General features: G+C 38.8%; 2 protein-coding genes across 3 annotated transcripts in view; both read left to right on the top strand.

Moving 5' to 3' along the window:
- Positions 1–8,905, top strand: part of sun2 (Sad1 and UNC84 domain containing 2) — a 30,801-nt gene extending 21,896 nt beyond the window's left edge. For both annotated transcript variants that reach the window (XM_061909594.1, XM_061909588.1), the window contains exons 12-16: positions 152–245; positions 312–427; positions 501–674; positions 4,023–4,112; positions 4,189–8,905. In XM_061909594.1, the coding sequence (XP_061765578.1) occupies positions 152–245; positions 312–427; positions 501–674; positions 4,023–4,112; positions 4,189–4,308 (594 nt within the window). In that variant the 3' untranslated portion in view covers positions 4,309–8,905. The remainder of the gene's footprint in view (positions 1–151; positions 246–311; positions 428–500; positions 675–4,022; positions 4,113–4,188) is intronic.
- A 2,839-nt stretch (positions 8,906–11,744) lies between these two features.
- On the top strand, positions 11,745–19,411 carry LOC133538007 (P2Y purinoceptor 1). Its single transcript, XM_061879270.1, has 3 exons — positions 11,745–11,981; positions 12,047–12,401; positions 15,263–19,411. Exons 2-3 carry the CDS (start codon positions 12,054–12,056, stop codon positions 15,788–15,790), a joined length of 876 nt encoding a protein of 291 aa, XP_061735254.1. The 5' UTR covers positions 11,745–11,981; positions 12,047–12,053; the 3' UTR covers positions 15,791–19,411.
- The last annotated feature ends 7,397 nt before the right edge of the window (positions 19,412–26,808 follow it).

Raw genomic sequence — 26,808 nt, 5'->3', positions numbered from 1 at the left:
AGTGTCACCCAAAATAGTGGTGGGTGGTTTTTTGTGTATTTTTCACAAAATTCCAAAAATAAAGCAAAAGCATTTGGTTTTTGAGGTTCCACTACAATTTGGAAAAGTTGTATGGCCCAAATACCAAGGGTGACGTGTGATTGTCACACAGGCTCAGGATGCAATGAGACTACAGGACAAGAGAACCCACTCAGACCTGCAGCCCGTTGCTAACAAAATGGCTGACTTCGCCTTGGAAACTCAAGGTAATAAACATCCATGTTTCCTTTTATGGACCTTACCTAATTTGGGATTTGTGTTCAAATTTGCAGGTGCCAGCGTGATCAGTACCCGCTGTTCTAACACATATCAGACCCGCACTGCATGCGTCACCTTTTTTGGAATCCCATTGTTGTACCCCACAGAAAGCCCCCGCACTGTCATTCAGGTGACCTGCTTTCTCTTATGTCTTCCTGTGTTTTCTCTCCTATTCCGATAAAACCTTCTCAACTCCCTCTCAGGGCCACCCGGTGATGCTTCCAGGCAAATGTTGGGCTTTCCATGGCGTCCAGGGGACGCTCGTCATCGCCCTGTCTCACCCCATAAAGATAACACACGTGACGCTGGACCACGTACCACGCTATAACACCCCCAATGGTCGCATTGACTCTGCACCCAAGGACTTTGCCGTCTACGTAAGTGATTCCTGTTTTTGGAGGCTCAACTTGGGGGGTAAAAAAATCATATTTTCAAACCTGTACCTCCACAAAATATGCTCCTTTTTACTGTGCCCAAAATCTACTGAATACGGTAAAATAAAACAAACTGCTTCTAGTAGGTAATATCAGAAATATATTAATTTCTATGGCAAATGTTGCTGAAAGCCAATAACATAAAATAGGTTCGCTCACTACCACAAGTCACCACCAGATGGCAGTGGGCCTTCTGATCGCTTTTTTGTGACATTACAGGGGAACTGCAATTGCTTTGGAATTCCTTTAATTCACAATCCTTATGAGAGACAAGAACACATGTTTTTTTAATGCATTCTAACTCATAATTAAACATTAGAAGAAAGTCAGCTTACAATGGACTCAATGAGAGCCATGACATTAATGCGTCCGTTGCGTTTATTTCGACCAGTGTTGTGCCGCCAGAGCCAGCAAGGCCCTCTCTGCTGGCCTATCATAAACATACTTGCCAAGCCTCCCGATTTTCCCGGGATACTCCCGAATTTCAGTACCCCTCCCGAAAATCTCCCGGGGCAACCATTCTCCCGAATTTCTCTGATTTCCACCCGAACAACAATATTGGGCGCGGGCCTTAAAGGCGATGTCTTTAGCGTCCTCTACAACCTATTGTCACGTCCGCCTCTCCTCCATATAAACAGCGTGCCGGCCTAGTTACATAAAAGATGCGGCTTTCACACACACACACAAGTGAATGCAAGGTATACTTTATTAACATCCGTACAGGTAACACTGAGGGTGGCCGTATAAACAACTATAACACTGTTACAAGTATGCGCCACACTGTGAACCCACACCAAACAAGAATTACAAACACATTTCGGGAGAACATCTGCACCGTAACAAAACATAAACACAACATAACAAATTCCCAGAACCCCTTGCAGCACTAACTCTTCCGGGACGCTACAATATACACCCCCAGCTCCTAGCATACCCCCCCCCCCCCCCACCACCACCTCAAACACCATCTCCCTAATTCGAAGGTCCCCCCCACCTCAAACACCATCTCCCAAATTCAAAGGTCCCAAGGTTGGCAAGTATGAACATAAATCATGATCATAAATTTATAAAAAATATTAAAAATAAATGTATTCGTAGTATACTTTCCATAAATATATAAAAGTACTCATCATATTCTTTTAGTGTCATATTAGGCTCCAGTGTTGCTTGTTTTTACGTTACAGCTTTTATCCAATCAGAATTAAGCTAGCTTGTTGCCAGCACTGTATGAATTCTGCCGGAGGCCCTCTGAATACACTTAGCGGCAACTGTGCAGTGTAAACGAACGGAGTACATTCAGTTGATAGAGAGTTGCAATAGCCAATCAGGTCACGGGTTATTGACAGAAGTTCGAGGTAGCCTTACGTTAAACGTGAATGATTGGATTCTCACTTGTCACTCCCAAGTGAGTGTCCAATCACAAGTTGTGATGTGCGAAAGCAGGAAGTGGCACTGGAAGCATACCCGGCGGGCAGAGAAATCGCTGGTACTCACTTTTTTAACCCACAAAGAAGCAGTGCAAAACGATTAGGTGGCATATAGTGTATATATTTTGCAAGGCCGTTTTCAAAGAGGATATTTAAAGAAAAACTAGGTTTTGTGAGACGAGGTCGGCCAACCCCTGGAAGCTGTCCCGGCGGTGAAATGGTTTGCCCGCCACATCCACATCAACCAAGTATGAGTGGTGCCAATGGCTTACACGATGGGTGTTACTAATTGTGAGTTTAAATATTTACTTTCTTATTTTTGTTATATTTTATGTTTTTTGCAATTATTTTTTATTTTCACAGTACCACATAAGATGTTTTAATTGCTGATTCCAAAAAATATCCCCCTTTCTCCACTTTTGAGGTTATTCAATGCCCAGTAAGTGTGTTTCTGTACAGTATTTCTCAAGCCGTGGCCATGTATTGACATAAATTATGGTATTTTGAGAGGTATTTATTCAAGTTGTACGTAGTATGACATCACTAAAAGGCCTAGGTTGGAAACGCATGGCCCGGCACCGATAAAACCCAATAACTAAACATCCAAAAACCACCAACAATACTCTTATTTATATTTAGTGACCTGAATATTAACTAGTTAACAATATTAGCAATATTATCACTATAAACCCTAAGATTAAGGTCCTACATTTGGCCACGCATTGATCAGAGTCCTGACATCATCAGCAGGTCTGCTTTCTCGGCTCGGAGTTGGTGAAAGTTTATTCTAGATTATAAATCATGCCTTTCACATTGATAATAAAATTATGTGGAAATAAATTGAGGAGATGGTCAACTTTAACAGCCAACTTCGACCCGGAAATGGCGAGAAAGACATGTGAATGATGTTGGTTTGCACCCACCCTAAACTTTTGCAAGGATTAAGAATACGGAAATGTATCAAAATCCTAATAGTCGGCATCTAAGTGAAAGCAGACATTATAATGTAAGTGATGTTTTATTATGTTTGTTGGCTCTCGTGAGTTGTGGACTGTGTTGTACGTGAAGGAAAAAGTGAACGCTGTGACGCGTATATGAAATTAATGCATCACCGTATGCTTAAAATGAGAAAAAGGGTTCAATATTACATGTTAACATGAATGTGCCTTTTGCGACATTACTTATATACTTACTGCCTGTATGTAAAACGTTGATTGAAGTGTTTGGATGTTTTTTTAAGCACTTTATAGGTAGAATGGAGCAACTCACAAAGGGTCCACTCTTTGTAAGCAGATTTTTGCTCGCATTTATGTACTAGTTGAAGATATTAAAGAAAATAAACGTATGTGTGCTTGTCTTACACAAGGATTGTGAATGAGGCAAATTCTAAAAATGTGCACTTCCCCCCAATCTGTCTAAACTGCCAATATTAAATTTTGAAACGTTTTTGGAGAGCTGCAAAAATACTTAATTGTTTATACTCGTTTTTACATCAATCTTACTCACAAACAAGTAGGCAAAAACATTTTTTTTTTTCAGGCCTTTGTGTAAACTTGTATTCAGCACTACAAAGTTAAGAAATGAAAAAAGCCAAATGGCAATAAATGAAATCTGAAATAAATTAAATTCTTCAATAAATTATATAACACTTTTGACTGATATTATAACCAATACATATATTACTGATTAAATTAAAACATTTTAATTATGTTTTTAATTACTTTGTTTACATTTGTACAACATTTGATTTATCTTTTTGTTTAGACTTAGTGCACTTGAAGATTGCCTCAAATGCCTCACTGTTTCGAATGTCTCTATGGGGTTGATGAAAACACATTTGGGGTTGTGTACATTTGTGACCCAGGGGATGAGGAACGAAGTGGAAGAAGGAACGCTGCTGGGAACATTCACGTACAACAAGGATGGCGAGCCCACGCAGACTTTTGAGATTCCCGTGAGTTTAAAGTGACACAACTAAATGTAATAATTCCCACACCCGGTTTCTTACGTTGACATCTCTACTCCTGCAGAACCCCAGCGATGTAGTCTATCAAGTTGTGGAGCTGCGCGTCCTCAGCAACTGGGGTCATGTAGAGTATACGTGCCTCTACCGCTTCCGCGTGCACGGCATCATGGCGGCCGCCACATGATTGCAGGTGGTGAGTTCCACCACTAGAGGCCGCTAAATAAATTTTTTGCACTGGTTCTTGAAAGAGAATTCTTTCAAGAGTCGTCATTATACAGCAAAATGCTTTGTTGATACAAAAGAAAGCAGTGTGGAGGTACATACTTTTTATTGAACAGGCGCAATACATATCTCATAATTTAAAATCTTTACTAAAGTTTTACTTTGCCTGCTGAAAGAATTTTCTCCTATTAAATTCAGGCTAAAATGAAACATCTCCACCTTAACTATTCATTTTCTTCTTGTTATTTAAAATACTTGAACACCTTTTCTTTCTAGCAACGTGTTGATCCATGATTCTAATCTTTAAAAAGAAAAAAGACAAAAAAAAAACTGGAATTGTAAATAAATCAGAAGCCAGGAAAAAAAATGTATTTGTTTGACAAAGAATATACTTGTGTCTGTGTTACAGGACTTTAATGCAGAAATTAAAATGTGTGGTGAACGATAGAAATGTCTGACTGCCGCACCGAAAAGAAAAACTTGGAAAATGTCAGAAATAAACTTGCTACATGACTAAATTGAGAGAGTAAAATCTGTTTTCATCGTAGTTAAGATGTATATTTAAAAAAAGGAATAATAGGACACTAAAGTTGTATTTTAAATATATATTTTTATATTACCTTAGTGCTATACAAAGTATAATAAAGTCCCACTTAAATCTAACTAAATTATGACTTAATTGTCACCATGTCATAACTTAATTATTGTAATATTTAAACATTTTACCTTTTTACATTAAATTCAGTCTTCTTACTCTATTCCCGAATATGTCATAAGGCAAAATTTAAATGTTTCTCTTCTCGTAAAATCACAAATTTATTGTTACTAAAACCTTGTTTTCATAACTATTGAGCTAGTGTTGGGTACACAAGACCTTTGTGAGTGTGTGTCACACTAGCAGCATTGACACCACACTGATACCGTGTTGGTGTCGTTTTTGTTTTTTGTAAGAATATTAAGGATCAAAATGATCTGACTCTGTGGAACTTTTAAGTTTTCTTAGTTCCATTTAGATCGTTGTCTTCTTTCAGGATGAGTTGTTATTTGTGCGTGAGCCGAAATGAAGCATTTCCTCTGTTTGGCGCCTCACAAACGACACAGCAGTCCTATCCGACCGGTCATGTGTCTTTTCTCTTAGGCTCACACATCAAGTTGTATCACTTTAATCAGGCATCAATAATTCTGTATTGTTTGACCCATCACAAATTAGGACGTTACATTTTTAATGTCAGAGCTTTATTTTCAATGCCGTCAAGAACGATAGGACTTTTCCAAATGTAAAACACGACTTTATTTTCCCAATATTACAAATGTATTTTTGTAAAATATTGTAACTTTATTGTAATTTAATTAATTTAGTATAAATTTACAACAATTCCTCTATATTTTAGTAACATTGTAGTAGCGCTGTGCGGTATACCGCAGGGGTCGGCAACCCGCGGCTCTTTGATCACTCTGCTGTGGCTCAGCTGTAAACTTGCCGAATTTACCGGGAGATTTCTGACCTCAGTGCCTTCCTCTAAAAGTGTCTGAGGTTTGCATACTGTGACTTTCACTCGGACAGCAACATTAAGGGCGGTCCGTGATGGTAACATCCATAACATCTTCTAATATATGTAGCTGTGCCCGCTGTTACACAACACTGTGCGTGCCGGTAGGTTACGTATTGTGTGAAACCTCTATTACAATCCTCAAGCGATTGCAAGGCATACTTGTTCAACAGCCTTGTAGGTTACACTGAGGGTTGTGATATAAACAGCTTTAACACTCTTACAAATTTGCGCCACACTGTGAACTCTGACTCTTCCAGGCTACAATATACACCTCGCTACCACCACCCCCTCTCCCCTCCTGCGTCGGTTGAGGTGGGCGGGGTTGAGGGGAGGGTTGCATTTGTTATATTGTGGTACAGTGCGGATGTTTTCCCAAAATTTATTTGTCATTCTCATTTGGTGTGGGTTCACAGTGGCGCATATTTGTAACAGTGTTAAAGTTGTTTAAACCGGCACCCTCAGTGTGACCTGGATGGCTGTTGAACAAGAATGCCCTGCAGTTGCATGTGTGCGAGCGTGTGCAGAGGTCACATCCCACGCGTTACCTGACTGGTAAGCTGTTTTGTACAATTTGTCGAGGACACTAAAGACAGTACCATCGTAGCACGCCCTTATTTCTGTTGATTAGGTTTTGCTCAGCACACGTCCGAGGGAATAGTCACTTTGTAACCCGCGAGTCTCCCGGTCAAATCGGGAGGAATTGTATGCGTGATGTTAACAAGGGACATTCATATAAAACTCACTGTCCGCACTAACATCAAACCTTCATATTTAATTGCGGGCCGCGTGTCTGAGACCCCTGGTTTATACATAGCACAAAGCAAAAAAAAACAACTCTGTATACAGTGTTTTTTTATTATAAATTTCAAGAGTCTTGTGGCTCCCACTATTTTCTTTATTTTGTGAAACGGGTCAAAATGGCTCTTTGAGTGGTAAAGGTTTGCCAACCCCTGTTATACCGGTATTAGTATAGTACCGCGATAAAGTAAGCAGATAGTAGCAGTTTAGCGACTTCTGGTAATACTGAAACGTTATTCTCGTAAATATTATCATTAATTCCATAAATATCGGCTGTTTTAAAAAATTACAACTCGTCTCCTGATAATATCAATACTTGATTCATAAATGTGTGAGTTCTTAAATGACCACTATTTTTGCAAATACTTTATTCTTATATTGTTAGGACTTTAGTCCTGGGCATGACATTAAACTGTATCCATGCAGAGTGGGAAGGTCTTGCGTGTGATCAAACTGTGATCCCTTTAAAAAGCGCACAGATGGCCGTTAACCTTACCACTCAGTCTGAATGGCGAGTGCGATGGGCACCACAAAGCTTTGCGAGCCCTTTGGGTAACTTGTGTTTTGGAACCTTCGAGTCACTGGCAGATAACCACAGCCCACCCAGCAGTTTGTTATAAGCACCCCAACTAGAACTAGCCATGCCGTTGCCGTAAAATGATTTCCATAAGATGGATACATTCGTGTAGCAGTCTGCGTTGTTTCCTCATACCTTGCGTGAATAGGCGTCAGCATGAAATGCGAGCATGCTAACCACCAAGCTAAAAGCCGTGGCTATCTGCTCAGATAGCCGCAACATATTCATGGGCCGGACAAACTGGCAAGTCTGTAAAACTTGCACACAGTTTTGGATGCCTCTGTTCGCTGTGTTTTGTAATCTGGCTACGTCATGACATCACCACGAGCTGGATGTACTACTTTAGTAAGTAAATGTCACAAAAAATGGTAGGATGAAATATTATTGACATCTAATCATGCACATGATACCAGACGTGCAACATGCGGAGACATTTTAATGCAGCTCTGAATGGATCAGCGAGTGTGCAGGTGTACCTAATGGTGTGACTAAGTGAATCTTTAAGTTAATTCCGACCGTGTCCGGGTAAAAAGAAAATATTAGCGATGATATTAAGGTATATTCTTAAATTATGTGCATTTTAAAAGCTAAATTATACTTTTGGAGAGGGCGGGGTGTGGTTTCATTTGTAATCCGGGAACGCCTCCACACAAGCATGCCGAAAATGTGCCTGGGGCAAAATGTGTTCACAATCTATAATTAATAAATACACAAGGAAGTGTTTTAAATGTAGATTAAAATCATCATAGGTCAAAACAAATGTACTTTACAGAAATATAATTTATTTTACAAAAATATGTGACTTAATGTACTATAATATAGTTTTTTTCCTCTAAAGAATATTATTGTGTAACTTAAATCTGACATTATTTGTTTTTTTCGTTTTGGTGTGGCCTTAATATTTATTTGGAGAAAAATGCTTCCATGTATTTGAAATGTAAATGACCTGCAAGGTTGTACGATGAATTGTCTCACACAAAAAGTAGTCAGCTTCTCAGTTTTCCTGTTGGATGACACTTTGCAGTGTTCAATATTGTTTTTATGATGGAATGTAAATGGGTACTAAGTGTGTATTGCAGCTGAATAAAGCACAAATCTACTGTTTTTAAAAAAAACATGTAAGATGAGAAAAAAGACGCCAGTCCTACATTGGATTGTGGAAAACGTACAGCATCATTTACGTAACTCCCTTTTTCACCAATAATACCGGGAACTTTTTTTTTTACCCTGGTAAAATAATTAATAGTAAGGCATACGTCCACCATACGTTAGGCTTATAAAGTATGTCTGTTCACTTTTCTCTTTGCTAGCTTAAACATGGTGGGTGAACAAAATCAGGGTTTCTCAAAATACCCACCTTACTACGACGCAGCTTTTCTGGGAAAAATGTCACCTGCGTAAATTTGCTGATTTCTTGTAATTTCCCTGGTAAACGAAAACAATTCATATGGTGGAAAAGGGCCTATTCGTTATTTGTGTCATTGTTTTTAGAAAAGTTCATAAGTGTGGAATGTGTGTATAATATTTGGCAAGTTCATGTTATTTATAAGGCTTTGACCATCATATTTAATCATTGCTGTTACACAAGTTTTACTTTTTGAATGTATGATCTGAATAAAATATTTTAAGTATTTTGTGTGATTTGCAGTGATTCCTCTTGATACTCAATTATTTTAGATTTAAACTGAGCTTCTTCAAAACACCACATCCAAATTTAATAATAATAATAATGGATTTTATTTGTGAAAGCACCTTACATTGAGTAAACAACCTCATAAAGTCCTACGGTGTAAAAAAAAATATAAAAATAAATAGAACAGCCTAATAGTTCGAACTAGTATGCATATATCTAAAAAAAAAAAGGATTTAAAAGAAGGGTTTTTAAGCCTTTTTTAAAAGCATTCACAGTCTGTTGTGCCCTTTGGTGGTCAGGGAGAGCGTTCCACAGGCTGGGAGCGGCGGATTAGAAAGCCCAGTCTCCCATTGTTCGTAGTTTTGTTCTCGGCGGTTGCAGGAAGTTAGCCTGTCCGGGGCGGAGGTGTCGTGTGGAGGATTTAGGGGTGAGTAGTTCTTTGATGTAGAGGGTGGCATTTCCATGGAGGCACTGGTGGGTTAGTAGGGAGACGTTGTATTCAATCCTCAGTGGAACAGGAAGCCAATGAAAGGATTTGAGACTTGGTGTGATATGGTCATATTTCCGCACTCTCATTAGGATCCTAGCAGCACTATTCTGTATGTATTGCAGCTTCTGGATGCTCTTGCTGGGGATCCCGACAAGAAGTACGTTACTGGATTTATTGAAAACATGAGATTTTTTTCACGGCAGTGCCACCTGCTGGATATGGTGGCACACTGCTTTTCTGGATGGCCTTCAGCTTTTTGTTATAAGCCAGGGCCTGTCAAACTAATTTTAGATCGGGGGCCACATGGAATAAAATCTACTCCCAGGTGAGCCGGATTGGTAAAATCACGGCACGATAATTTAAAAATAAAGACAACTTCAGATTGTTTTCTTTGTTAAAAAATAGAACAAGCACATTCTGAAATTGTACAAATCATAAAGTTGTACAATTTAACCACTTGTTGTGGTTAAATAGTATTCAACCTTTATTTGTCGTTATTTATATTTTTGGAATAAATTATGTGATAATGTTCATCAGTCAACTCTCTGGTGTTGACTTACAATCTATCAAGATAAAAACATATCAACAATTAAGTTACAGGATGTTATTTATGTAGTTTAATCATTTTCCTCAGCTGATGTACTAACATCATGTGGGTTATTATGTACATATGTAGTAATATCAGCTACAAAGATACAAATAATTGCTTTTGCGACATCCAGTGGACACATTTAGAACAGTTTCTTTCATTTAAAAATGTCAGGTTAAAGGGGAACATTATCACAATTTCAGAAGGGTTAAAACCAATAAAAATCAGTCCCTAGTGGCTTATTTTATTTTTCTCAGTTTTTTTTCTAAGTTTTACCCATCATAGAATATCCCGAAAAAAGGCTTTAAAGTGCCTGATTTTCGCTATCTGTAAATCCACCGTCCATTTTCCTGTGACGTCACATTGTGATGCCAATACAAACAAACATGGCGGATAGAACAGCAAGATATAGCGACATTAGCTCGGATTCAGACTCGGATTTCAGCGGCTTAAGCGATTCAACAGATTACGCATGTATTGAAACGGATGGTTGGAGTGTGGAGGCAGATAGCGAAAATGAAATTGAAGAAGAAACTGAAGCTATTGAGCGAATAGCTATTGAAGCTATTTGGCGATTGCCTTCTAACCAACGATTGCATCTTTTGACCACTGGAGCAACTTAAACCCGTCGATTGGTAAGTGTTTGTTTGGCATTAAATGTGGGTGGAGGGAAACGGTGGATGCAAATATAGCTACAATTGTACATACAGCTAGCCTAAATAGCATGTTAGCATCGATTAGCTGGCAGTCATGCCGTGACCAAATATGTCTGATTAGCACATAAGTCAATAACATCAACAAAACTCACTTTTGTGATTTCGTTGACTTTATCGTTGGAAATGCATCTGCTTTGAGTGTCGCAGGATATCCACACATCTCTGTGCCATGTCTTGTCGTAGCGTCGCCGGTAAAATGTGCAGAACAAACGAGGGACTTTTGCATCTTTTGACACTGGTGCAACTGGAATCTGTCGATTGGTATGTGTTTGTTTGGCATTAAATGTGGGTGGAGGGAAAGGCTGGATGCAAATATAGCTACAAATGAGGCATAAAGATGCAATATGTACATACAGCTAGCCTAAATAGCATGTTAGCATCGATTAGCATGCAGTGCTAATCGATGCACACTCCACGTAATTCAACTTTAATCCGTCCCTGATCGTGTTGTTACACCCTCCAACAACACACCGGCGAGGCATGATGTCTCCAAGGTACGGAAAACAGTCGAAAAAACGGAAAATAACAGAGCTGATTTGACTAGTGTGTGTAATGTGTTTGAGAAAATGGTGGATTGCTTCCCGTTGGACGTCACGGGTGAAAGGTCACCGCTCCGACAGCGAACAATTGAAAGGTGTTCAAATCGCCAAATTCACCCTTTTAGAGTTCGGAAATCGTTTAAAAAAACATCAAGGTATATATTGAAGCTTACATAGGTCTGGTGATAATGTTCCCCTTTAAGTTTTATACTTGGTTTTATCCGGCCGGATAAAACCTTTTCGCGGGCCTAATCTGGCCCATGGGCCGTATGTTTGACACCCCTGTTTTAAGCGCTAATAAGAGCCAAACAGTATACTTTACCTCAGGTGGTCAGGGAGAGCGTGCAATTGTGTGTTTACTGTATTTTGTGACTTAGCAAGATTTTCTTTTATTCCTAGGAGGCCCCCCCCCTTTTTTTTTACACGTCTTTGTAACACATTGCGTTGGATTTCTCGCCTTGCGTCACTTGTTTGCACTGCACGATGACTTTGCACCAGGACAGTAGCCTGAGGGTTCAGCTTCAACAATGCAACGGTAATGTCAGGGCCCTGATGCAACTATTGTGAGCACGCTAACGTCCCGTATGATTTATTCATGAGAGGAGGCTGCAAAGCTGAGAAGGTGCAACGCCACCACCTGGCCCAACCCAAATGGTGTGTGTGTGTGTTTGTGTGTTTTTATTTTGCTACTAATGCACAGAAAGTTCCAGTTACCGCGGAGTGCAGCATTGTCCTTTAAGGTAACCTCATCAATTTGAACATGTGTTTCTGTACAGCCCACCAGACTACCATTCCTTTTTTTCAGCACTACCATGTTCAACTCTACTTTAAACTTCACCAGCACCAGAGGACCTCCACTTTGGTACCAGTATGAAGTGTGCGCCGTGGCACCCTACGGCTTCATTTTCTACTACGGCGTAAAGGTGTTCAACCTGGTGGTAGGCACGCCCTGCAACAGTCAGGTCATCTGGCAGATAGCCACCAGGAAGAGGGATGCGTCCACCTCCGACATCTTCATCCTCAACCTGGCCTTGCTGGACGCCTACTTCTGCCTGATGATGCCCATCGAGCTGATCAACAGCCTGCTGCTGGACAACACGTCCATTAAGTACATGCAGAGGTTTGCATACGGCGTCAAGGACACGGGGGTGTTTTTCTTGGTGAGTTGTTACAGTTGCATGTTTATTATGAAGTTCATTTTTGACTCTGTAGAAACTTATTGTGGTTGTTTTCCGGTAAAAGCACAATGTTAACTTCCATTATAAGAAGTTAGTAGAACAATGGTATTTTATATATATATATATATATATATATATATGTGTATATATATATATATATATATATATATATATATATATATATATATATATATGTGTGTGTATGTATATATATATATTGGTATATATATATATTGGTATATATATATATATATATTGTGTGTGTGTATATATATATATATATATGCGTACATGTGTGTATATATATATATATATAATATATATATATATATGTATACATATATAATATATATACTTGTATATATATGTATGTATGTGTGTATATAGAAATATATATATATATATATATATATATATATATATATATATATATATATATATATATATGTATATATGCTGACTTTCCCCCAGGGAATCAATAAAGTAATTTCTATTCTATTCTATATTTTAAATTTAGACCTAAATACTTGGAAATACATTACAATACTTGGAAATACAACTTATATTGCAATAATTTTTCAAATGTTTTCAGCATAATTAAAGTTCTAGTAATTTAGACTGCAACATGTTTTCCTTTCAACATATGCCTAACTATTATATTTAAAATACAAATATAGTAAAATTTACAACAGATTTGGTTAAAAAAAATAATCATGTATTGGCAACAATTGTTTAATCTCTTTGAGTATATTAAATCTTTATTTTTATGCAGTACTTTAACATGATTTCATACATTGTATTTAGTATAACTTTTATGATTAGATTATATACTAGTCACTTCATAAATTAATCATTTTCAGTTTACCCCTTACTGCGATGAGGTGGCGACTTGTCCAGGGTGTAAACCACCTTCCATCCGATTGTAGCTGAGATAGGCACCAGCGCCCCCCGCGACCCCAAAGGGAATAAGCGGTAGAAAATCGAAGGATGGAGTTTATCCCTTAGTTCATTGCGGAACCTTTTTCATATATTCTATTTGTAATAATATACTTGTAGAATATATATATTTTCTAATATATTGTCATTTATATTTAACAGATAATGTAATGATTAAAATATTGAGACATTGAATAAAAAGTACATTTTGTTTAAATGAAAGTTAGTTTTTTTTAGTTGCGATTTTTCAAGTATAACAAAATACAGTTTCGGCAATGAAGGATTTGACTGATTTCCTTTAGTAATTCAGTTTACTGGGATCATGTCCATATTAAACATAAAACAAGATTTATTTTGTAGCGTTAAAGTGCATTTGCTGGAATTTGTTACCCGGTCTGTATTAGGGCGGTGAATCTTTGGGCACCGCACGATTCGATTCAAATTGATTCTTGATTCAAAATGATTCTCCATTCAAAATCCATCATTTTTAATAACATTGCGTATCATTTCTATGATTAACTACATTCCTCCATTAAATAAACAGCTGTGATAAATTTCTGTATTAAAAGAAATTAGGCTTTGTTTAATGAAATTATACTCAAACATTTAAAGGCCTACTGAAAGGAGATTTTCTTATTTAAACGGGGATAGCAGTTCCATTCTATGTGTTATACTTGATCAGTTTGCGATATTGCCATATTTTTGCTGAAAGGATTTAGTAGAGAACATCCACGATAAAGTTCGCAACTTTCGGTGCTAAGAGAAATGCTCTGCCTCTACCGGAAGTTGCAGACGATGACGTCACCCGTGTGATGGCTCCTCACATATTCACATTGTTTTTAATGGGAGCCTCCAACAAAAAGTGCTATTCAGACCGAGAAAACGACAATTTCCCCATTGATTTGAGCGTGGATGAAAGATTTGTGTTTGAGGATATTGATAGCGACGGACTAGAAAAGAAAAAAAAAAAAACTGATTCCATTGGGACGGATTCCGATGTTTTCAGACACATTTACTAGGATAATTCTGGGAAATCCCCTATCTTTCTATTGTGTTGCTAGTGTTTTAGTGAGTTTAATAGTACCTGATAGTCGGAAGGGTGTCTCCACGGGTGTCTTGACGCGCAGTGTCTCAGGGGAGTCGACGGCAGCTACGGACGGCACAAGCTCAGCTTTTCTCCGGTAAGAACTGAATTTTTAACCACAATTTTCTCACGGAAACCTGCTGGTTGACATTTGGTAGGGATCCATGTTGGCTTGACCGCGCTGATCCATAATAAAGTTTCACCACCAGGAATTTTAAACAAGGAATCACCGTGTGTTTGTGTGGCTAAAGGCTAAAGCTTCCCAACTCCATCTTTCTACTGTGACTTCTCCAATATTAATTGAACAAATTGCAAAAGATTCAGCAACACAGATCTCCAAAATACTGTATAATTATGCCGTTAAATCAGACAACATTTAGCTGTGTGTGTGTGCAGTGCTTATACTTCCTAAAAACCCATGACGTCTTGCGTACACGTCATCATTACACGACGTTTCCAAGACAAAACTCCCGGGAAATTTAAAATTGTAATTTAGTCAACTAAAAAGGCCGTATTGGCATGTGTTGCAATGTTAATATTTCATCATTGATATATAAACTATCAGACTGCGTGGTGGGTAGTAGTGGGTTTCAGTAGGCCTTTAATAAAGTCTTCTCTGAAGTACATCTGTACAGCAGAAATAGGCATCAACATCAACAATATGATTGCTATGGACAGGAATAAAAAATAAAAAAAGATTTTAGACATTTTTTTATTCGATTAAAATCGTTACAATTAAAAATTGTAAATCATTCAAAAAAAAATTTAAAAATTGACACCTTGTGTGTATAGTATTCAACTTTTTACAATGTCCTTTGTTCAGGTGTGTATCTCTCTTGACCGCTACACGGCCGTGGTGCACCCCATACTCTTCACCGGCATCCGACACAACAAAATCCGCATTGGTATATCCGTGGTGGTCTGGGCCTTGATCATAGCCTACGCCCTGGCCAAGTCTATCCTGGGATCCATGAGCGTCAACCCTATCTTCAGCGGTGTCATCCTCTTCGCCTTCGCAGTCATGGTCCTGTGCAACATCTCCATCATCTGGATCCTCCGTCGCTCTGTGACGGGTAAAGAGGTGATGCACCCGGTCAAGAAAAAGGCCCTCAAGATGGTGCTGATCATCCTGGCCATCATCGTGGTCAACTACCTCCCCCCGGTGCTCATGCCTTTTGCGCCCTACTACTCCATTGTGGAGTTCCGCTGCCAGATCAGCATCAGCGTCTACTCCATCATGGACCTGAGCTGCAGCATCGAGCCGCTTCTGTACATCACCAAGATGGAGTGTGTGGGGGCCAAGTGCTGTGGATGCTGTGTTGCTAGGAAACCACACAATGTCAGTGTCTGAAAGCTTAAAGGGGAACATTATCACCAGACCTATGTAAGCCTCAATATATACCTTGATGTTGCAGAAAAAAGACCATATATTTTTTTAACCGATTTCCGAACTCTAAATGGGTGAATTCTGGCGAATTAAACGCCTTTCTATTATTTGCTCTCGGAGCGATGACGTCACCTTGTGGCGTCACCTAGGTAGTCAACCGCCATTTTATCAAACACATAAACATCGAGTCAAATCAGCTCTGTTGTTTTCCGTTTTTTCGACTGTTTTCCCTACCTTGGAGACATCATGCCTTGTCAGTGTGTTGTCGGAGGGTGTAACAACATGATCAGGGACGGATTCAAGTTGATTTACGTAGACTGTGCATTGATTAGCACGGCATGCAAATTGATGCTATTTAGGCTAGCTGAATGTACATTTGTAGCTATATTTGCATCCAGCGTTTCCCTCCACCCACATTTAATGCAAAACAAACACTTACCAATCGACTGATTTAAGTTGCTCCTGTGTCACAAGATGCGAAAGTCCTGATCGTTTGGTCTGGACATTTTACCGGCGATGCTAAGGCAGACATGGCAGAGATTTCCAACGTAAAGTCAACGAGATCACAAAGGTGAGTTTTGTTGATGTTATTGACTTATGTGCTAATCAGACATATTTTGTCGCGTCATGACTGCCAGCTAATCGATGCTAACATGCTATTTAGGCTAGCTGAATGTACATTTGTAGCTATATTTGCATCCAGCGTTTCCCTCCACCCACATTTAATGCCAAACAAACACTTACCAATCGACGGATTGAAGTTGCACCAGTGTCACAAGATGTGAAAGTCCCGATCGTTTGGTCTGGACATTTTACCGGCGATGCTAAGGCAGACATGGCACAGAGATGTATGGGTATCATGTAGATGCATTTCCAACGATAGTCAACGAAATCACAAAGATGAGTTTTGTTGATGTTATTGACTTATCTGCTAATCAGACATATTTGATCGCGGCATGACTGCGATCTAATCGATGCTAACATGCTATTTAGGCTAGCTGTATGTACATTTGTAGCTATATTTGCATCCAGTGTTTCCCTCCACCCTGTCTTTAATGCCAAACAAACACTTACCAATCGACGGATTTAAGTTGCTCAGGTATCACAAGATGCGAAAGTCCCGATCTTTTGGTCTGCACATTTTACCGGCTATGCTAAGGCAGACATGGCTGAATAGCGTTAATAACTATTTGCTCAGTAGCTTCAGTTTCTTTTTCAATTTCGTTTTCGCTATCTGCCTCCATACTCCAACCATCCGTTTCAATATATGCGTAATCTGTTGAATCGCTTAAACCGCTGAAATCAGAGTCTGAATCCGAGCTAATGTCGCTATATCTTGCTGTACTATCCGCATGGATAGCATGTATATCACTGGATGATGTCACAGGAAAATGGACAGTGGCTGCACAGATAGCGAAAATCAGGCACATTAAAAAGCCTTTTTTCGGGATATTCCACGATGGGTAAAAAAAAATTTTAAACTTCGAAAATTAAGCCATGGGAACTGATTTTTATTGGTTTTAACCCTTCGGAAATTGTGATAATGTTCCCCTTTAATGTACATAAGATTATTACCCGTTGACAAATCAACCCTAGAACGAGGGTCGGCAACCCGCCGCTCTAGAGCCGCATGCGGCTCTTTAGCGCCGCCCTAGTGGCTCTGGAGCTTTTTCAAAAATGTATGAAAAATGGAAAAAAATTAGGGTAAAAAAATACATGGTTTCTGTAGGAGGACAAACATGACACAAACCTCCCTAATTGTTATAAAGCACACTGTTTATATTAAACATTCTTCACTGATTCACGTAATTGGCGAGTGCCGTTTTGTCCTAATAATTTTGGCGGTCCTTGAACTCCCCGTAGTTTGTTTACAGGTACAACTTTCTCTGACTTTCTAGGACGTGTTTTATGCCACTCTTTTTTCTGTCTCATTTTGTCCACCAAACGTTTAACGTTGTGCGTGAAAACACAAAGGGGAGTTTTGTTGATGTTATTGACTTGTGTGTAGTGCTTATCGGACATTTGGTTCCTGCATGACTGCAAGCTAATCGATGCTAACATGCTATTTAGGCTAACTATATGTACATATCATTTAGTTTGCTTTAAAGGCCTACTGAAATGAGATTTTCTTATTTAAACTGGGAAAGCAGGTCCATTCTATGTGTCATACTTGATCATTTTGCGATATTGCCATACTTTTGCTGAAAGGATTTAGTAGAGAACATCGACGATAAAGTTCGCAACTTTTGGTCGCTAATAAGAAAGCCTTGCCTGTACCGGAAGTAGCAGACGTGACGTCACGGGTTGTAGGGCTCCTTACATCTGAACATTGTTTACAATCATGGCCACCAGCAGTGAGAGCGATTCGGACCGAGAAAGTGACAATTTCCCCATTAATTTGAGCGAGGATGAAAGATTCGTGGATGAGGAAAGAGTGTGAAGGACTAGAAGAAAAAAAAAGACAGGGCAGTGGGAGCGATTCAGATGTTAATAGACACATTTACTAGGATAATTATGGAAAATCCTTTATCTGCTTATTGTGTTACTAGTGTTTTAGTGAGATTATACTGTCGTACCAGAAAGTTGGAGGGGTGTGGCGACCGCCAGTGTCTCTGAGGGAAGCCACGCAGCTGCCTCTTTGACAGGTGCACGAGGAAAGACGATGCGATTAAAGCAGACTACTTATAGCAGGGGGTCGGGCTGGAAAAACATGTCCACTACAATCCGAGACGTCACGCGAACGCGTCATCATACTGACGTTTTCAACAGGATACTCAGGGCGAAATTTAAAATTGCAATTTACTAAACTAAACCGGCCGTATTGGCATGTGTTGCAATGTTAATATTTCATCATTGATATATAAACTATCAGACTGCGTGGTGGGTAGTAGTGGGTTTCAGTAGGCCTTTAAGTCCTCTTAATTCATATCTCATGACACACTATCTGTATATAATATGGCTTTTAATATTTTGCAGCCCCAGACATTTGTTTTTGTATTTTTGGTCCAATATGGCTCAACATTTTGGGTTGCTGACCCCTGCCTTAGAACTACTATTTTACACACTTGAAATGTAAACTTTTTTTTTTTAAAGAAAATCCTGTTTTTCCCCTATAAAATAACTATTTTAAACACTTAATATTTAGGTTCTGCAGCTGAGACATGAGATTTACAATGTGTATGAGATTGACTTCACCAGGGGTCACCAACGCGGTGCCCGCGGGCACCAGGTAGCCCGTAAGGACCAGTTGAGTCGCCCGCTGGCCTGTTCTAAAAATAGCTCAAATAGCAGCACTTACCAGTGAGCTGCCTCTATTTTTTTGATTATATTTATTTACTAGCAAGCTGGTCTTGCTTTGCTCGACATTTTTAATTCGAAGAGAGATCAAACTCAAATAGAAATTGAAAATCCAAGAAAATATTTTAGACTTGGTTTTCACTTGTTTAAATAAATTCAATTTTTTTTTTTTTACTTTGCTTCTTATAACTTTGAGAAAGAGATTTTTTGAGATAAAATACAACATTAAAAATGATTTTAGGATTTTTAAACACATATACCTTTTTACCTTTTAAATTCCTTCCTCTTCTTTCCTGACTATTTAAATCAATGTTCATGTATTTTCTTTAATTTTTTTATTGTAAAGAATAATAAATACATTTTACTTAAATTCTTCATTTTAGCGTCTGTTTTTTTTTTTCAAACTTATTATGATTAAAATTCAAAAAAATTATTCTGGCAAATCTAGAAAATCTGTAGAATCAAATTCAAATCGTATTTCAAAGTGGATTTTTACCTATTCAAAACATGTCATCAAAATTCTAAAATTAATCTTAATCAGGAAAAATGATTAATGATGTTCCATAAATTATTTTTAAAATTTTTTCAAAAAGATTCGAATTAGCTAGTTTTTCCTCTTCATTTTTTTCGGTTGAATTTTGAATTTTAAAGAGTCGAAATTGAAAATAAACTATGTTTCAAAATTTAATTTTCATTTTTTTCATGTTTTCTCCTCTTTTAAACCGTTCAATTAAGTGTTTTTTTCATCATTTATTCTCTACAAAAAAAACCTTCCGTAAAAGGAAATAAAATGTACAACGGAATGACAGACAGAAATACCCATTTTTTGTTATATATAGATTTATTTATTAAAGGTAAATTGAGCAAATTGGCTATTTCTGGCAATTTATTTAATTGTGTATCAAACTGGTAGCCCTTCGCATTATTCATTACCCAAGAAGTAGCTCTTGGTTTTCAAAAGCTTGGTGACCCCTGGACTACACTGTAGTACAGGGTTGGATCAAGCATATTTTATTCACTAATAGTACTAAATATTTATTCACACAACTTTTAATTAAAATGAATTACAATGCTGACACTTAATCGGGGGGTAGAGAGTCATACATTGCATTTTCCCCTTTCATTAGTTATACGCTATTTGTTTTGCCTGTCAGCACTTGCTCATTAGTTAAGCACATGTAAAGCTTGGGCCCTTTTCCACATACTTGTATGCTGACTGGTCACAAAATATAGGTGGCTCAAGTAGAAATACAACATTTAACTGATAAATTCTACCAGTGTGGCATGAATACCATTGTGTAATTTAACGGCTGATGCTAACAGTTGGTCACGGTTATGATATAGTGTTGCCTTTAGCCCGTCTAGAGTCGGCCCTGGTGTTGGTGGGCGGGACTAGTGCGAAACGCCGTTCTTGTGATTTACGGGCCATGCATATTTAAATTGCCATGCAAAACTGTGATTGGCTGATAACAAATGATAGTATAGTGCAGGGGTCACCAACCTTTCTGAAACCAAGAGCTACTTCTTGGGTACTGATTAATGCGAAGGGCTACCAGTTTGATACACACTTAAATAAATTGCCAGACATAGCCTATTTGCTCAATTTACCTTTAACTCTGTTATTATTAATATTTATTGATATCTATCTTATAAAATACTATAAATACTACACGGTCTAGCTCCAGCCTATCTTGCCGATTGTATTGTACCATATGTCCCGGCAAGAAATCTGCGTTCAAAAGACTCCAGCTTATTAGTGATTCCTAGAGCCCAAAAAAAGTCTGCGGGCTATAGAGTGTTTTCCGTTCGGGCTCCAGTACTCTGGAATGCCCTCCAGGTAACAGTTTGAGATGCTACCTCAGTAGAAGCATTTAAGTTACCTTAAAACTCATCTGTATACTCTAGCCTTTAAATAGACTTCCTTTTTAGACCAGTTGATCTGCTGCTTCTTTTCTTTCTCCTATGTCCCCCCCTCCCTTGTGGAGGGGGTCCGGTCCGATGACCATGGATGAAGTACTGGCTGTCCAGAGTCGAGACCCAGGATGGACCGCTCGTCGGGACCCAGGATGGACCGCTCGCCTGTGTATCAGTTGGGGACATCTCTACGCTGCTGATCCGCCTCCGCTTGAGATGGTCTCCTGTGGACGGGACTCTCGCTGCTGTCTTGGATCCGCTTGAACTGAACTCTCGCGGCTGTGTTGGAGCCACTATGGATTGAACTTTCACAGTATCATGTTAGACCCGCTCGACATCCATTGCTTTCGGTCCCCTAGTGGGGGGGGGGTCCTCCAAGGTTTCTCATAGTCAGCATTGTCACTGGCGTCCCACGGGATGTGAATTCTCCCTGCCCACTGGGTGTGAGTTTTCCTTGCCCTTTTGTGGGTTCTTCCGAGGATGTTGTAGTCGTAATGATTTGTGCAGTCCTTTGAGACATTTGTGATTTGGGGCTATATAAATAAACATTGATTGATTAATCTTTGTGGAAACACTGATCATCTTAATGATTTTTAACAATAAATATATATATATAGAAACAGATACATATTTTTATAAATATATTTTGAGTCTTTAAAATTCAAAATTCAACCGAAAAAAAGAAGAAAAAAACTTAGCTAATTTGAATCTTTTTGAAAAAATAATAAAGACTTTATGGAACATCATAAGTATTTTTTCCTGATAATATTTATTTAAGAAAAAAAAATGTTTTTATTGAATTTGACAGGCATTACAATGTACAATAAAACAGTAAACACATTTTCCCCTTTTCTTCCCACCCACTTCCAAGAACAGCAACCCAACACATACCCCATTGACACATAAACCCCCCTCCCCTCAGGTCCTACATAAATTACAGGTAGAGTCACAAATGGAAAATAATTAGTACATCACTTTCTTCTCAACATAGGCAGATAGTAAATATACACCCGGAATAAATATAAATGAGAAAAACAATAAATAAATAAAGAGAAGCTGATTTTGACATGTTTTAAATAGGTTAAAATCCAATCTGCACTTTGGTAGAATATACAACAAATTGGACCAAGCTGTATTTCTAACAAAGACAAAGAATTTTTTGGAATTTTGATCATAATAAGTTTGAAGAAATATTACACAAATATTCTTCGTCGAAAAAAACAAGCTAAAATGACGAATTAAATTAAAGTTTATTCTTTAAAATAAAAAAAATAAATTTACTTGAACATTTATTTGAATCGTCAGGAAAGAAGAGGAAGGAATTTAAAAGGTATATGTGTTTAAAAATCCTCAAATTATTTTTAAGGTATTTTTTCTCTTAAAGTTATAAGAAGCAAAGTAAATAAAATGAATTTATTTAAACAAGTGAAGACCAAGTCTTTAAAATATTTTCTTGGATTTTCAAATTCGATTTGAGTTTTGTCTCTCTTAGAATTAAAAATGTCGAGCAAAGCGAGACCAGCTTGCTAATAAATACAATTTTGAAAATAGCGGCAGCTCACTGGTAAGTGCTGCTATTTGAGCTATTTTTAGAACAGGCCAGCGGGCGACTCATCTGGTCCTTACGGGCTACCTGCTGCCCGCGGGCACCGCGTTGGTGACCCCTGGTATAGTACATGCTATACCAGGGGTCAGCAGCCCAAAATGTAGAAAGAGCCCTATTGGACCAAAAATATAAAAAAAAAAATCTGTTTGGAGCCGCAAAAAATGAAAAGCCGTATATAAGTGTTATAATGAAGGCAACACATGACGTAAGTGTCTATATTAGCCTACTATCAAAATGACTGTCGCAGGCTGACACAAATCTTCATTGACAGAAATGTTGAAATATAATGTTTATTCTACCCATTTTTACAACACTGGAAAACATTAGTAAAACAGGCTTCTCAGAGGGTGAGATAATGTTTAGATATTACTGGCCTAGAATGGCCAATGGTCCAAGTTAAAGAAAATGGCGGGCGGTCTTTGAATGGATTTATAACAATCTATGTAAACTGAAATGCAGGCAATATTACATATAGATAATATGTAAGTAGAAATGCAGGTATGAATTAAATAGAAAGTGGACATACGCAATTAAATGAGCTCAAATACACAAGTGAGGCATAATGATGCAATATGTACATAAAGCTATGCTAAATAGCATGTTAGCATTGATTAGCTTGAAGTCATGCACTGACCACATATGCCTGATTAGCATATCAAATTAAATCAATAAACCTCACATTTGTGTATTCATACACAGCATAAATAGTTTGGTGGACAAAATGAGAAAGAGTGGCGTAAAACAAGAAAGTTGTACATGTAAACAAACTCCGGTGAGTTCAAGGACTGCTAAAATTAGTAGGACAAAACGGCACTCGGTATTGCTCGGCTGGTAAAGCGGCCGTGCCAGCAACTTGAGGGTTGCAGGTTCGATCCCCGCTTCTGCCATCCTAGTCACTGCCGTTGTGTCCTTGGGCAATACACTTTACCCACCTGCTCCCAGTGGCACCCACACTGGTTTGAATGTAAAAATTAGATATTGGGTTTCACTATGTAAAGCGCTTTGAGTCACTTTGAGAAAAACGCTATATAAATATAATTCACTTCACTCGCCAAATACTCTCATCAGAAAAGCATGTTTAATATAAACAGTGGGATTGTCCTCCTAGAAAAACCCTATTAAAACAAAAATATATTTTTTCCCCATCTTTTTCTATTTTCATACATTTTTGAAAAGCTCCAGGGAGCCACTAAGGAGGCGCTAAAGAGACGCAGGTTGCAGACCCGTGTGCTATACGGATTAATTAAAGGAGCCTTATGTAATATTTCCATGTCAAGTCATCATTAAATGACCCTGATATGTCAAAAGGCGTTAATAAATCATGTTATTTTCAAATACCTTTATAACTGATAACAGTAGTTCAGCCGGGATATGCTCATTTCAAAATCCGATTTACAGCCCCGAAATATTATCATTTTGATTTCTCCGTTTCACCAATTAGGAAGTCCGTGAGAGTGTCACAGCCAGGTTGCCAGTTATGCACCGCCATCATCATCGAGCTACTGCCACTGGTAAAGTTACTAAACATGTCAGACTTTAGTTAATCAAAAGACGTCGTTACGATTCTCAACTTATTCATGACAAAGCCAGGGACAAAACAAGGATTTGTATCGGGGCTGCCTTTAAAAGATACGGACGATTGAAGGCGAAGATTTTTTTCATTTGACGTCAAACTTGCTCAATTCCTCCTTGATAGATAAGTAAGGCATTTACGTTTTCTTATTACTTGCAATACATGGAATTGGACATTTTGTATTTAAATTACACTGTCCAATACAGTCTATAAGCTTGTTGAACAATGCTAGTATGTCCGTGCAACGAATCCTTAGCATGCTAGCTCGGTCAATGACACATCGACATATAGGCTAAAGAAGTAAATATATGCCCGTTAGCCTGTATGTCGATGAACTGACAAGTTTTAGTTGTCGGAAATTTCTTTTTCCCCGACATACAAGCTAGCGGGCAAGATTTACGCCATTAGCCGATATGTTGATGTGTCATTGACCGAGCTAGTATGCTAGCTAACTTTTATTTGTCGAAAATTTATTTTGCCACATGTGGATACGGGTAGTGTCAGAGCCTATTTCGTTCTCAATATGCTGGTAAGCTGAGGAAATGGGTTCCAACATTAGCACGGCTGTGATGGCAATGTGATACGTATTGAGAGCCAAGGCACATGATAAAATAATTCCTCATTCGTGTTTGCATATTGTGGATCACATGTACCAAGTTATCTGTGATGAGGTGGCGACTTGTCCAGGGTGTACGCCGCCTTCCGCCCGATTGTAGCTGAGATAGGCACCAGCGACCCCAAAGGGAATAAGTGGTAGAAATAGATGGATGGATGTACCAAGTTATATGACAGTTTGAAACAGTAGCCCATAGGTATACTTTGGTAAAATGTCTCTTTAGGTTTGGGCATACATTAGGCTGCGAAGAATGCTCTACTTATTTCACCAATATAACCTACGAGGTCAGACCTACACTGTCTCAATGTCCATTTCTCATATAATTGTTGATGACTGAAGTGTTGATATCAACCAAACCTAACCCCCTCCACATTCCACCCCTCGGATTGTCCATCCATCCATTTTCTTCCGCTTATCCAAGGTCGCATCGTGGGGGCAGCAGCCTAAGCAGGGAAGCCCAGATTTCCCTCTCCCTAGCCACTTCGTTCAGCTCTTCCCGGGGGATCCCAAGGCCTTCCCAGGCCAGCCGGGAGACATAGTCTTTCCAACGTGTCCTGGGTCTTCCCCGTGGCCTCCTACCGGTTGGACGTGCCCTAAACACCTCCCTAGGGAGGCGTTCGGGTGGCATCCTGACCAGACACCCGAACCACCTCATCTGGCTCCTCTCGATGTGGAGGAGCAGCGGCTTTACTTTGAGTTCCTCCCGGATGACAGAGCTTCTCACCCTATCTCTAAGAGAGAGCCCCGCCACACGGCGGAGGAAACTCATTTCGGCCGCTTGTACCCGTGATCTTATCCTTTCGGTCATGACCCAAAGCTCATGACCATAGGTGAGGATGGAACGTAGATCGACCGGTAAATTGAGAGCTTTGCCTTCCGGCTCAGCTCCTTCTTCACCATAACGGAATCGGTACAACGTCCGCATTACTGAAGACGCCGCACCGATCCGCCTGTCGATCTCACGATTCACTCTTCCCTCACAAGACTCCTAGGTACTTGATCTCCTCCCCAACCCGGAGATGGCATTCCACCCTTTTCCGGGCGAGAACCATGGTCGCTTCACACTCTGCTGCGAACCGATCCAGTGAGAGCTGAAGATCCCGGCCAGATGAAGCCATCAGTACCACATCATCTGCAAAAAGCAGAGACCTTAAAGACCGGATTGTAAATGTAAATAACTCAATCTGTATACTCTGACCTCTGATGATTAACTTGTGTGATGACTGTACTATGCTGATAGTATATATTTGTACCATGAATTGATTAACGTGGACCCCAACTTGAAAAACATACTCGGGTGTTACCATTTAGTGGTCAATTGTACGTAATATGTACTGTACAATCTACTAATAAAAGCTTCAATCAATCAATCAATGATTGATTGATTGATACTTTAAGTAGTAGATTGCACAGTTCAGTACATACTCCGTACAATTGACCACTAAATGGTAACACCCGAATAAGTTTTTCAGGATCCACGTTAATTCATGGTACAAATATATACTATCAGCATAATACAGTCACCACACAAGTTAATCATCATAGTATAAACATTGAATTATTTACAATCCGGGGTGTGGGATGAGGAGCTTTGGTTGATATCAGTACTTCAGTCAAACAATTGCATCAACAGAGATATGGACATTGAAACAGTGTAAGTCTTACTTAGTAGGATATGTACAGCCAGCAGAGAACATAGTGAGTTCAGATAGTATAAGAGCAAGTAAATACATTACAAGTACATTTGATTATTTACATTAGGTTATTTATAATCTTGGGAGATGGGATGTGAATGGAGGAGGGTATTAGTAAAGGGTTGAAGTTGCCTGGAGGTGTTTTACATCGGTCTTGAAGGAATGTAGAGATGCACTTTTACACCTGTTGGGAATTTTGACTGTGATTTCAGTGCCATTTCTGGACAGATTATTAAATATCCATCCATTTTTTACCTCTTGGGGGTTTAAATTGACAACAAA

This window comes from Nerophis ophidion, linkage group LG01 (assembly GCF_033978795.1).
Source record: "Nerophis ophidion isolate RoL-2023_Sa linkage group LG01, RoL_Noph_v1.0, whole genome shotgun sequence".
NCBI lineage: Eukaryota > Metazoa > Chordata > Actinopteri > Syngnathiformes > Syngnathidae > Nerophis > Nerophis ophidion.
The sequence above is the reverse complement of the archived record's forward strand: the minus strand, read 5'-3'. Positions and strand labels throughout refer to the sequence as shown.

Excerpts from the sequence above, each read along its gene's own strand:
- LOC133538007 (XM_061879270.1), top strand. The coding sequence starts at position 12,054 with ATGTTCAACTCTACTTTAAACTTCACCAGCACCAGAGGACCTCCACTT. Across the intron at positions 12,402-15,262 it reads ACACGGGGGTGTTTTTCTTG|GTGTGTATCTCTCTTGACCG; the intron begins GTGAGTTGTTAC and ends TCCTTTGTTCAG.